This window comes from Cygnus atratus, chromosome 2 (genome assembly GCF_013377495.2).
Source record: "Cygnus atratus isolate AKBS03 ecotype Queensland, Australia chromosome 2, CAtr_DNAZoo_HiC_assembly, whole genome shotgun sequence".
Taxonomy (NCBI): domain Eukaryota; kingdom Metazoa; phylum Chordata; class Aves; order Anseriformes; family Anatidae; genus Cygnus; species Cygnus atratus.
Genome location: NC_066363.1, coordinates 29,255,353 through 29,268,753, shown reverse-complemented (window position 1 = coordinate 29,268,753; position 13,401 = coordinate 29,255,353). Strand labels below are relative to the sequence as shown.

Genomic DNA, 13,401 nt, shown 5'->3' with positions numbered 1-13,401 from the left:
TTTCAAATGTCAGTTGGAGTCTCACAACACCACATAGAAGTGTAAAATCCCTAAACACACACACGTTCAAGTAGCATTCACTGGTGTGACCAAATAACTATATCACTGTGCCACTCCAGTTATTTTAGATTATCTATTATCCTTTGAACTGGTTTAAACTGGTACAAAAAATATCTGCCTAGAGTTCTTCTCTTGTTCTTTCTACTTAAAAATGAAAACAAAAACAAAACAACAATCCTGAGGCTTAAATACTTGGGAATAGAGGAAAAAAATCGTATCACTTACTGGTTGACTTCAGATCTGACATGGTTTAAAACAGAATTTTCCCCGTGCTCCAATAAAAATGAATCATTCTATGACAGACAACATAGTAGATGTTACTTCCCAGCTTCTAGCCAGATCCCCACTATCCTGGTCTTGAGTTATCAGCTCTATCTTTTCAGACTACCAGACCAGCTTTGGCACGTTTTATCAGACACAAGACAGAACCTCATCTATGCTCTAGGAAGATTAGGAGAGCCAGTTGTGAATTAGTTTGCCTTATGATCATAAGCTGTAATAAAGAATGTTTAAAGTGCCCAGATACAAGAAAAAATTTCAGAACATAACTAAGTCATCAATTATTTCAGTATCAAAGTTCTCCTAAGCCAACATCTTCATCAATCAAAAATTATAGGAAACTGACAGTGTAGGTTCCAATACAGATACATTTTTTAAAGACATTGTGGATGAGTGCTCAGAGCATTCAGAGGATTTTTATTTTTTGTACAGTTACTCATTTTCTTTTAAATCAGTCTCACTCAATTAATATGTTTCCCAGCACCTCTACCCCTAATTAGGTCCACCTAAAGAATGCTGATGAAAGACAACAGACACATAACTTTACTGAATTACTGAAGCATAAAACATCATTAGTTACAAGAAGTTACTCAGCAGCCTTTTTCCATAGTGTTTATTACTAGTTCATTTTAATTAGCTTATTTCCAGGAGATAGGCAGCATAAAAACCGCAACACCTATTTTAAAAAAATTAGAATTTATTACAATGCAACGGTCTCAATAGTACTTTCTTACAGCTGCATCTTATTTAATACTGAAATAAAACAATCCTGATCTAGTTAATTTAAAAAGTTTTGCCCCTAACCATTCAAATAGTCAGCCTTCAGAAGTCAAGCAACTTTGGACCTCAAATTTAGAATCACCGTGTTTGGTAGAAGCCCTGGAAATTCTCATTGTGCAAACTAACAATGAAACTATTTTTTAATAGTTTTGTTATAAGTCAGTCTCATGATTACATCATCATTTATTCTTACAGAAGGAGTTGCTCTATCCTCACTTATATAACCATTGTGAACTGTGAGCGCTCAGGAGATTCAGGTAACTACTGCACTGCTTATGAGTCTGTGCACAAAATACGCATACCCCAACGTATGAACACTGACAAGTAGCTTAGTACACGGTACATTAAAACAATAAAAATGCCGAAAATTTACATCAAGCTGCCCAAACCCATATTCAAACAGCTTCCCATTTGGTTCCTAACTACACAATTTTGATTTTAATAGCTGTACTCAAAAGTTTAATCGAAAGAACAAACGGGAATGACACTGCCAAAGTCTTACCCCTTCATTTTCCACAGTTTTGAATTTTTCCTTTGTCAGTAGTGATTCTGGGGGATTTTTTTTTTTAACCTTACTTTAAACCTAACAACATACATTCTCCTTATAACAGCGCAGAGGTAGCAAGGGGAAATATGAAAGAAAAGATGCCAGATTCTAGAAGTTGCACATTCAAGTATAGCGTCATCCATGAGTGCTTTCCTGGCTTTCACAGACTGCATGTCACCTCTAATCAAGTATAGCAAATGAAAAGTAGAATCCCAAAACAAAGAACTATTGCCACTAATACTAGTTTCACACTCAGATACCTCAAAGAAATCTTGTTACTTAAGTAGTTATACTGTAAATTTCAAGAGTCAAATATCAAGAACTAAAGTATAAACTTAAAATTTATGAGTACCAATTTTTCTAAAATGCTCATTAGTGACACATTTCACCTAAACTGACAGAAACACACACAGTTACTCTAAGTTGATGTACCACACTGTAAGGAAAGGTCAAATTCAAATTCAGTTCAAGAATTTGTAATTTCCCCTCCCCATCCAACCACACAACTTGACAGAAGTGTTTACAGTAACAGAAAGCAAACAGAAGGGGAAAACACAACATTTAACAAGTGCATCTATATACATTTTGCACCTTTTCCCTCCTTGCATTTCAAGTGAACAGGCCACCAGGTTTGCTATGCGTTACATGCACATACTCTCACCTTTACTTAGTACCAGTCCTATTTAAAGGATCTCTGCAAGCATCAAGAGCAGTCATTCCACACTAACTAACAGGTGCTTTTACTGTGGAGGCTGAAGTACATTTAAATATTCTGACTGGCCCAGCTGGTAAGTTGTGTTTCCTCCACAGTCCACATACTGGTATCTCTCTTGGGATATTTGCTCAGAGTGGCCAAAGTAAGAGGTTGTCACTGTCACTCTTGAAAACACAAAACAGAAGAGACATTTGTTTTGTAAGAGGCTTTGAAGTTCCCTATGCGAAAAACCAGTGTTTTTAAGTTACTAGGGTTTTTAAGGAGCTAGTTTTAGGACAAAATACATAACAGTAAGAACAAAGTTTTAAATAAAATAACTATAAAAAAACAATACCAGTTTACACTACCTACACATTATTCCCATGGGAAAAATTCGGTCCCCTGAGCAAAGACTTTTTTTTTCTAAAGATTATAAAGCCAAGGTTTACTCATTAATACTGTGTTTTGGAAGGGGAACAGAAATGATTACAGAAGCTACACAATGGTTGGTTTACATACCGTCCCTCCAACCCCAAAAAGCCAGGCTGCTATTTATGCAATCTGACACAAAAAGTGGACTCTGGCAGAGTCACACAAAAGTCACACAAAAGCATGTGACTGCCTCAAGGTCATAAGGTTCTCAGCACTTTTTGAACAGCAGCTGATACACATAAGTTCATTTCAAAATATTTGAGATCTTAGTTGCTCCATGGCCACAGCCCAACTGCAGAGCAGATACAGTAATAATAGCTGGAACCATTCAAGCATCATTACTTTGTCAGAATTTGTCAAAAGAAAACGTCTTTACACAGTTCAGTTTCAAGAACTATGAGGCTACTACACTAGAAAGTAAGTTGATTTCATTTTATCTAAGATACACAAACACCACAATTAAATACTTCTGATTAATATTTCAATGAGGACTACGTGGCTTCTAAGGTTGTTTCCGACAAAAAGGAAGTTTCCATACTTACTGCATCATCACTACTATGTTATGCACTTTGATAGATGCTAAAGTACAGAAGTCACTGCAAAAAAAGAAAGAGAGCTATTAGATTTGCATTAACTTTTCTAGACAGTTATCTAAAAATCAAGAATTGTTGCTTCATCCGGAAATTCTGCTACCTGTATATTTACAGCCTGCGGAGTTGCTAATAATGGCAACCAAAACACTTGTTGAAAAACAACTGCCTAGGAGTGTATACTCAGTCCAAGTCTATTTATATACAGACCTGCTTTCACATAAAGCATATACACACATGCTTGCTCACATGTAACAATTCCCAACAAAAACATCCCGTGAAACAACACTTGTTCCATCTTTCAGAAGTTAATCTCAAGAACTACATCACAACACTCCTTCACTGGTGAAGGATTCTACTATAAGGGGATGTAGGCATAATTTGCTGTGATTTCACTTTGAGTTATCAAATTTAACTATAGAAAGGAAAATTTACCACAAAAGATCACAGTTATGCTAGCTTCAGCATCCTGTTGTGTAAGATCAGCAATTTCTATCAAGAAGTCTTAGTATGCTTGCTCCAGAAATATCAAGAACTTAGGAAAGCCCCGGTATTTTTGCACCGATTCACTTCTGTATTATGCAAAATGACCTTTAACCAGTCTGCAGAGATTGCAAAATCAATTATTGTTTTCTTGTGAGACAAACTTACAGACTTACATTTGCTGAGAGACACCTACATACCTGTTATACAGTGCGCTACATAAGCGACTACCCCTCCCTCCCCCCAACCAAAAAGCAATGAGTTGCTCATGATCACAGATTTATCAGCTCAGGAATGAAAGGCATGCGATCAGTGCAACAAGATTGTATGACAGCCACTCACAATATTTACTCGCAATTGTCATTCTTTTCCCTAGCACAAATAAATATAGAATGAAATATGAAACAATGAACACAGGTGATACAGATATGAAAATACAAACTGAACAGTTCTTTTATTAGAAGCTGTTTTATATTGGTATCTCCAGTAATGACAGAAATATTTTGATTTTTTTTTTTTTTTTTTTACTGCTAGGCTTGAAACAGGATTTAGCTGATTTAGCTGGACCATACTGCCAGATATTCTCAGTTAATGTAGTTTTCTAATCCAAAATACAGACAACCTGTAACATAATGGTTATCACGTTCGCCTCACATGCAAAAGGTCCCTGGAAATTTTCAGGTTGGAAACTGGGAGACATCTCTTCTCAGAAAGAGCAGTCAGACACTGGAACGGGTTGCCCAGGGAGGTGGTCGAGTCCCTTGGGTGTTTAACGAAACGTTGGACCTGGTGCTTATGGACATGGTTTAGTGGGTGACATTGGTAGTAGGGGGATGGTTGGACCAGATGATCTTGGAGGTCTTTTCCAACCTTAATGATTCTATGATTTTATTCTATGATTCTGTAATATAAAGCCATCTGGTATCCAAGCACTATTTTATTGGCAAGCAAGCAGAGAGGTATAATACCAACCCACTGCTTTTTAAGCCCTGATTATTTGGGAAAAAGCCTTTTTTAAAAAAAATAAAACAAAAAACAAAACACACACACTACCACCACAAAACTACACAGCACAAAACGGTAGCTAGGAAAGTACATTGAAGGTAAACTGCATAAATCCAACCTTCTCCAAATAAATGGGTGGAAATACCCTGTAGGACGATGATTTCATCACACAGGTCTGCTGAATCCAGATAACATTTCAGTATCTCAAAGGTTACTTGACCTAAGCTGATTTTACAGGAAGCCTGCTCTCTAGAATCAAAGTAACTCTTTAGTTATGCCTAACCCAAGACCTAAACTGACTAGATGGAGAAACATCAAAATACCTACAATATTGTGATTCACTGTAATACAGAGAATTGCAGGTTGTACAAAGATTATCCCAGGCCTTTCCTGGTAAGTTTAATATTAGAATCAGAGAAAAAAAAAACAAAAACAATAACAGATACAAAACCCTGCTAAGATCAGCTGAAACTACACTGGCTTGGTACTTAAACTAAGGAGGCTCACTGGCTGTGTCCCGGGTTGTTCTGAACAGGGAATCCAGGCTTTTGAGACTTGCAGTACAGAGAAAGAGCTGAAGCTCATCAACAATAACCTCCCAGACCTGGTGACAATTAACTAAGACCATGCAGAAAATCTGAAGAAAATAAACAACTAAAACCATTGTGTGTGTGGCTCTTAATGCATTGTAAACACATCACAGCTTAGCTAATGACTGCTACTGACAAGTACTAGGACCTCACTGTGTCAGCCTGTACGAATACTTAGATCCTTAGCTGACTCAAACTTCCCTACTTTTACGGGTCTTTATTACCAGTTACAGTCTATGTTTAGCACCACTCCACTGAAGCAAGCAGCATTTTCTTGTGTGTGCAGGTTACGTATTAGTCTGCTTTTCCAGCAACATTCACAAACACCTGCTGTCCTGAAGGAAGCAAAGTCCACATTACGGATTACAGGCACAGACACACAGTAGCTTCTCTGCTTCCACTCCAAGACAGCCTGATTCACCTCTCAGCTGAAGCAGCAAGCATAGCATTGTTCCACACTATTGCTGAGGTTGCAGCTGTCAAGCTGCAGAATGGCCTGAAATCCATTTCGTTCAGATCACACACACAACAGCTGTTGCCTGTCCACATCTCTCCACACATCCAAAGTCACCCAGGTTTATCTAAGGACTAGCTTGAAATTAAGTTTCAGCAATTGTTGGCAATAGACTCTCACAGCATTACTGAAGCTGAGGCAACAATACAGACCATGGAAAAAGTCTCAATGCATTATTGTACCAGCAGTCAAAAAACACAACTAGGTAAGCATCAGCACAAGTTCTATGAAAGCCACATTTATTCTTCAGGTATCCAGAGGGTGAGTAGATTCATAGGATTCACTGTTTACACAAAGCTAACTTATATGCCTTTAAGTGGTGACAGAAGTACAACACTACTTATTTAAAGTTAGTGGCCAATTTGCTATTTCACACCTGTCTCAACTTATTCAAAGTCCTTGAAGCTGTAAGGCTCTCTCTCACACCAAAGGGGATGCCATCCACTTGAACTGCACACAGACCTGAAGTCTCAAGCGTTAAGAGTTCAGAGTGAACAGAAAGAGTTAATTTGAGCATAAGAGAATTAATGCTTGGTTTTGTTACCAAAATATACTGAGCCCTTGGTCAAATAAACTTTCTGAAGCTATGAACAAAACAGCTGAGACTTTAAGTATATGCTGTAAACACTGGTTATGACTGTATACACATGGTCTGAAGAGCAAAAATATAAGCTAGTATTTAATTCCATACAAATTAGAGGCTAACTTCCTCTACCTCCACAAAAATTTACTGGAAACTTATTAGGGAATGTATCAAAGAAACACATATGCACTTCCACACCCTAAAGTAGCTGTTCCTAGCTATTACCAAAGCCTAAACCGTTGGGAATACAGACACCACTCAAAGTGCTGAGAGCCAGGTACAGCAAGCCACTATATGAAACCACTGAAAGGAATATGGTTTAAGTATTTTGCAGTACTGTTAAACTCATACAAAGAATGCCACACCATCTCTGTAAATATATTTCAGCTGTTTTTTCAAAAGCACCGTAATTATTTTTTACCAAGACACAGGCAAATATTTAGAGGCTGGTACACTTACAACATGTAGCTCATTTCATCCTGTATGACCGTGGGCACCATATAGTCAATCTAAAAAAAAAAAGGCAACAAAAAACAACTGAGCAGATTTAAATACGAAGATTAACATACATTCAATTTCAAAAGCCTTTCCCATTTACCTGCTTCATATCCAGAGGACCGATGTTGGTGATGTTGTTTAGCCGTGCTTTGCCAATAACTGTTTTTGAAAACTGAACTTGGGCTGTGATGTTTGCTACTTCAACAGAGTAATAGTTGTTGTTTGTTATATTTAGTGTGTTCTGGAGGAAAAAAAAAAAACAAACAACAAAAGCCTTTAAGAACTAACCATTCTGTGTATCTAGATGAACATACATTTTTAAATTTGTGTTTGAGACAAAAATACCTGAAATTATGCAAGTATACTTTCCTGCCTTTGGGGATTTTCTTGGGGTGAGATGGAGGGGAACCACCACTCAACCCCTTTTTCAGGGGTGTTTGAATATACTGAGCAGCACCATATTCTGCACAACTCCATTTGTGACCACTCTCCACTAGAAATACTGACCATTTCTTCCTATCCTCAGTTATTCCTTTCATGAAATTTAACTATTCCAGGACTCTTTCCTCCCATGACTACTTTATTTCATTTAAAGACACCCATGAGTACCTTCACAAGTCTTTTGGCAATCCTGTATTCACTGCATTACCAAAAAATAATCAAGAGGCATGTGGAAAGAACTCCTTGAAGTTTTATGCTAAGCAGGTATTCAATAACATTCCTGCACGCACTACACGCTCTATATTTCACTCATATTCCCCAACAATGTAAAGTATTCCAAAGTCACCTTTTCCATGAAAACAGAAGATCCAATCGTAGCCTACAACTATAGCTACAGGAACCAGCCACAGCAAGTCCAGCTACATTTTTCGAACTGCTTTTTGTATCTGCTGGTATTTCTTAAGACACTAAGCTTACCAGTTAGCCCACAATTCCTACATATAATAAACTGCTGCAGTAGCATCTCCTGTTGCATATATTGCAAACACCCAAACAGATAGACAGTCTTACCGTAATATTTAAATATATTATACGTCTACCCTCTTCATAAGTGACATACACTGACTTCACACCAATGTATTCAACGTCAATTGAGCGAGGAAACAAGAAGAATACAGCCAGCCCAGAAAGAAGTAGACATACAATAACAGAAGCAGTCACGTAGAGTTTTCTGGAGATTAAAAAAAAAAAAAAAAAAAAAGACATTTCAGAGTCGAAGCGTATTAAAAGAAAATAACGCACCACTCTTCTTGCTTAAGTGATTAGAAGCATGACTGGTGAATATAACCAACTCAGCCTATTTCCAGCTTCCATTAGTTTCAGGGGGAAGAAGGACTGTGCTGCACTTCATGTCTATGTCACAAATAGAGATGACACTCTTGTATACATATATATATATCAGAAAACAAGTTCCAAAACACATGGTTATCCCAACATTCACAATTTAAAGAAGTAAATGGAAGAGGAAAATATTCATGTGCTTTAAGAAATAAGCACTTTAAGTCTTTAAAATTAATTTACAGTAGAACTTTTGACATTGTGCAGGATTTTTCAGTATATTGTGCTTGTACCACAACACACCCAGAAACAAGAATAAAGCTTATGCCTTACATGGGATTCTTTGTCATGAAAGACTTTCTGGGAAAGTGTTAGGAACTTGTTTAGATCCCTGCTAAGGAACTGCAAATATGCAATTAACCTAACATAAAAGAGGGAAGGGAGTTTCAATAACAAAGGTATACAAATAAAAGGTTCTATGGCAGCTGCGGTTTTCTCAAAATCAGAACATTACGGGAATATTTCTCAAATCTGGACCACTATTACATCAAATCTATGATCCGGGATATCTAGGATAGCATTTTGTGAAGTTGTATTTTTTTTCCTGTCACTCATTTCTGTTTATCATAGAAACATCCAAAAATTTAGAAAATGCATGTGAGAACAATTACTTAACAATGTACTTAAACCTTTGAATAGATCCTAGAAAAATATACATATTTTAAAAATACGCTATATCACAGTGATAAGTTTATTTATTCTCCTAGCAGCTCAGAGCTTTTCAAATGAATTTCTAGGTGATTTATTTTGTAGCAGTAGCCCAAAGAAATTAATCCCTTTACTCTAATTTAAACTTTAATAGTGAAGGTGTATCTTCTTAGATCAATTAAGATGCTATAAAGCTTGGTAAGTGGTTCCATAATTACTGTAGATATTTAGATAATTACCTACACAAAGTGACCATGCAGTATTACTAACTTTATAAGACACAGCATGATGGGAGCGTGCACACCTTAATAAATAACTCCCCAAGAGTTAGAGGTAAAGGTTCATATTACTCATAAGCAGGGTTCCTTCAATACTGAATGCAAGAAAACATTCCAGTGATTTTGCTTGAATCCTCTTAACACTATCTCGTTTAAATTGAGCAATTTTAACTAGAAGAGAAGAAAGAACTGTAGATTCACATATCACAAATATCAACTTACGTTCTTCTTGGCCTCAGTCTCTGATCACTGTATGGAATTAATGCTACCAGCTGGTTTTCCTGCCCTAGAAATAAAAACACCCTTTCAGAACTTAAACACAAAGAATAATTACTTTTGAAGTTACTTCAAATAAAGAGTGGCCTTCACAACTTTACAGCATCAAATAATAAAGATGAACATTCAAATTCCAGTAATATTCGACATTCAGAAAGAAGCTCAGGCAGTCAGAACTGATCCAGAAGGCGTTGTGCATCTCCTCCTCAGGAAGTCAGGGAGTCAGGTTTGTTTAAAAACACATGCACATATGGATTTCGGTGACTTCTGCAACACGAGTTGTACCCAGGCTGCATTCTGGGAATCACTGGTACATGCAACTGTTTCTCATTGGACTGAACTGCAGTAACCTGGAAGCCGAAGAAGCGCCCACTGGAATTTCTCCCAGCAACAAGACACCCCACCAGCCAGCGTTTTTAGGAGGCGGATATCTTAATGGCAGAAACGAAGAGTGTAAACACCGAGGAGCTACTGAAAATACACGGACTACCTGTCTTTGTATCTTTTTCGATTTGCTATACAAGCAGTTGGAATTGAGATTCACCCACACGACAACACAGAAGCCTCAAGAGCAAGTCTGGTTTGCATTTTAAGTCAAATGCCGAATTTGGTCAGTGCTATTGCTTAGCCAATCGATCATGCTGAAGTGAATCCAAGTTGAATTGCTAAGCTGGGCAAAGCATGCTGAGCATGTACTAGTATGTAACATCAACCTCAGAAAAAGCCCTACCAATTTAAAACATAGTTTCATCTCAACTCCATTATACTGAAAACCTAAAGCTGTCCAAGCACCAAAATGCAATTTCCTATGATTATTATACAGTTTAGACACCATAGCACGTGTTGTGGTCTTCCCTACTAGTCATGCAGCCATCCAGTCAACCCTTAATTTCCCCCTCTCCCCTCAAAAACCCCAAACATTATTTTTATTATTAACTACTTAGGAATAATTAAAAAATCGTACACACACTTTCTCACTGGTACACACCAAGTTCTCAATCTTCCCCGTACCCTTAGGAAAAAAAAAAAATAAAAAAAAAAATCAGTACCTTGCATACCACCCCCCTACTGACATGGCTTTTCCAAATAACCTGAAAAAGTGGCTGTTGTGGTTTAGCCCGGCTGGCAGCCAAACACCACACAGCCGTTCGCTCACCCTCCCCCCTCCCTCTCCGGGATGGGGGAGAGAAACGGGAAAGTGAAGTCTGTGAGTTGAGATAAAGACAGTTTATTAAGACAGGGAAAAGAATAACAATAATAATAATAATAATAATAATAATAGTAATAATGTGTACGAAATAAGTGATGCACAATGCAATTGCTCACCACCCGTTGACCGATGCCCAGCCTATCCCCGAGCAGCCGGCCCCCCACCCCGGCTAGCCACCCCTATATATATTGTTCAGCATGACATCAGATGGTATGGAATACCCCTTTGGCCAGTTTGGGTCAGCTGTCCTGGGTCTGTCCCCTCCCAGCTCCTGCTGCACCCCCAGCCTGCTCGCTAGCAGGACAGAGCAAGAAGCTGAAAAGTCCTTGGCTTGGTGTAAGCACTGCTCTACAACAATTAAAACATCAGCATGTTATCAGCGCTCTTCTCATTCTAATCCAAAACATAGCACCCTGCCAGCTACTAGGAGGAAAATTAACTCTGTCCTACCTGAAACCAGGACAGTGGCTTAATGTAAGTTACAGCTCTGGATGACATTTGGCATGTACAGGGTTTATCTGTCAAACCATTTGCTTAAATGCTGAAATGCTGAAAACCCTGACATCTCAACATTTTTGTTTAAAATCCATGTGTATACTTTAATCCATGTGTGATACTTTCAAAGTATTCTTTTTCAGCAACAGAAAGACAAGGGACATCCCAGACATACTGCCATTCTGCAGAAGCACGTGATGTTTCAGAATTGTATTTTTCAAACAAACATTTCTGGAATTTGGTATTCAATATATAGCTTTATGTAAGCAAGTGATTCTCGTCCAACCACAATCAATGTCCACAGCATGATCCAATAAGGAGAGCGGAGTACTATTATCTGCACCTCCCTATGCACTCACCCACCTGTTTTCAGAAGCAGTGCTTGTTACTTTAAAACTCTAAGAGTTATGAAGCTCTTACTTCCATCGGCCTGCCTCCCTAATGCCAATACAACCAGGAAGCAAGGGAGGGGTAATGGGGCAGTGCTCCTTACAAATTCTGTGGTTTTTATTTTTCTTTTAAAAAAAAGCTCTAAGTCAAAATATGCGAACAACTTTCATTTACACAGGCCTGCACTCTTTCACTCCCCATGCCTACGGATATTTAAACATTGCCTACTTTTGCAGCTATTTTTGTGAAGTTGCATATTGCTTCAAATGGTTCAAAAACTGGTAGTTAAAAAGGATGTATTAAAATGTCTCGAAAGTAAAAGGTTTGCAACTTCCACCTGCAAGAACTAGGCTTACACGTGACTTTAAAACTGAGAAGCAAGGCACGCTGGATTGCAAAGACAGAGAAGAGCTATCAGGTAACAGTCAATGTTGATTAAATATCCATTTCATTCATACAGTGCAATAACAATCAAATGCTTAGTGCTAAAATCTAAAAACAATTTTAAAATATCTTCACTAGGAGAATTATGTGCTAGGGCTTATAACAGTTACCACTGCACATATTTCTGAGGTAAATTTAGGGATTTAAGCACAAAGAAAGCTTACCTCGTGGAATCCTTCCTGTTCCCTGGCAGGTAGGACAAGTGACACTGTCCCTTCCTGTGAATTCCACATAGGGAAATTGCGACACGTCCCCACATCTGCCATCCTCGTTGTGCAGCTCTGAGTGAACTAACCCGTTCCTCATATTATCCGACACTGTACCTCCATCGTAGCCATCCTCCTTACATGTATGCATCGGTAGATGAGAAAGAGATTTTCCCATGTCTAAAATAAAAGGCAGAAGAAAGTTTTTCCACAGAGAACAAATATGGCTTTCAGTTTATTCCTCCACATCAAGCAGCTGTAAGTCTATGGTCACTAGTCAGGTACCTTAAGATTTGCAAAGCATAAAGGCCCAATCAAGCTGGAGTCAGTCCCCAACTACGAATCTTAACTGGAAGAGAGACCTCTTCAGGCCCTCTGACATACACAGGTTAAAGGAGGACTGACGAGAGGCTTCCAAGGCAGAACAACACAGCTGCTGCCAACAGGTTGCAACACTCGAGTAGCGCTGGACAAACTGGCACAGAATACATTGACCTCCGCATAAAATATTCAGGACTTAACGTGCTCTAGAAACCAAGTTCACGATGTTCAGTGGGTTCTGCACACACTACGGGCCCAATTCTACTAAGTTTTTTGGACTGAACTTGTTTTGAGAACACAGGATCAGCTAGTAATTTCCAAGCTAGAAATACGGAACTTGAGGTGTTTAAAGTGACGATTCTTTTTAACCCAAAAGAGGATTGTTTCACAGTAAAAGCTAGGAAAAAATGAGAGCTACTTAAATGTAAATGCAGGCAACACGTAGCGGTTATAAAAACTTGTTAAAAATATTAGTCGCAAAACCATTTTTGTTACCTCTGCAAATATTATATTTTTCTCATGAGCGTAGCTTTTCAGCAAAGCCACCGAAACAACCATGAAACACTGGAAACCAAAAGCCACAAGGAAGTGATACAAGTGGCAGCCTTTCTAGTTTGCAACAGGTGCAAACCTGCATTGCAGCAACAATTCAAAGTTAAAAAGAAAAAAAAGATCTGTTGAGCCTTGGCAATCAGTTGTTCAGCTTAACCCCATAACACCTCCGAGTTACCCACCACAGA

The 13,401-nt window shown here is 38.2% G+C and overlaps 1 protein-coding gene across 3 annotated transcripts in view; it reads right to left on the bottom strand.

Annotated features, from left to right (window-relative positions):
* Positions 1-938: 938 nt before the first annotated feature.
* The window catches only part of TMEM106B (transmembrane protein 106B), a 1,075,577-nt gene continuing 1,063,114 nt past the window's right edge, over positions 939-13,401 (bottom strand). For all 3 annotated transcript variants that reach the window (XM_050709227.1, XM_050709228.1, XM_035545165.2), the window contains 7 exons: positions 12,299-12,520; positions 9,542-9,605; positions 8,067-8,226; positions 7,156-7,296; positions 7,017-7,066; positions 3,335-3,388; positions 939-2,545 (listed from right to left, as the gene is read on the bottom strand). In XM_050709227.1, the coding sequence (XP_050565184.1) occupies positions 2,407-2,545; positions 3,335-3,388; positions 7,017-7,066; positions 7,156-7,296; positions 8,067-8,226; positions 9,542-9,605; positions 12,299-12,518 (828 nt within the window). In that variant the 5' untranslated portion in view covers positions 12,519-12,520 and the 3' untranslated portion in view covers positions 939-2,406. The remainder of the gene's footprint in view (positions 2,546-3,334; positions 3,389-7,016; positions 7,067-7,155; positions 7,297-8,066; positions 8,227-9,541; positions 9,606-12,298; positions 12,521-13,401) is intronic.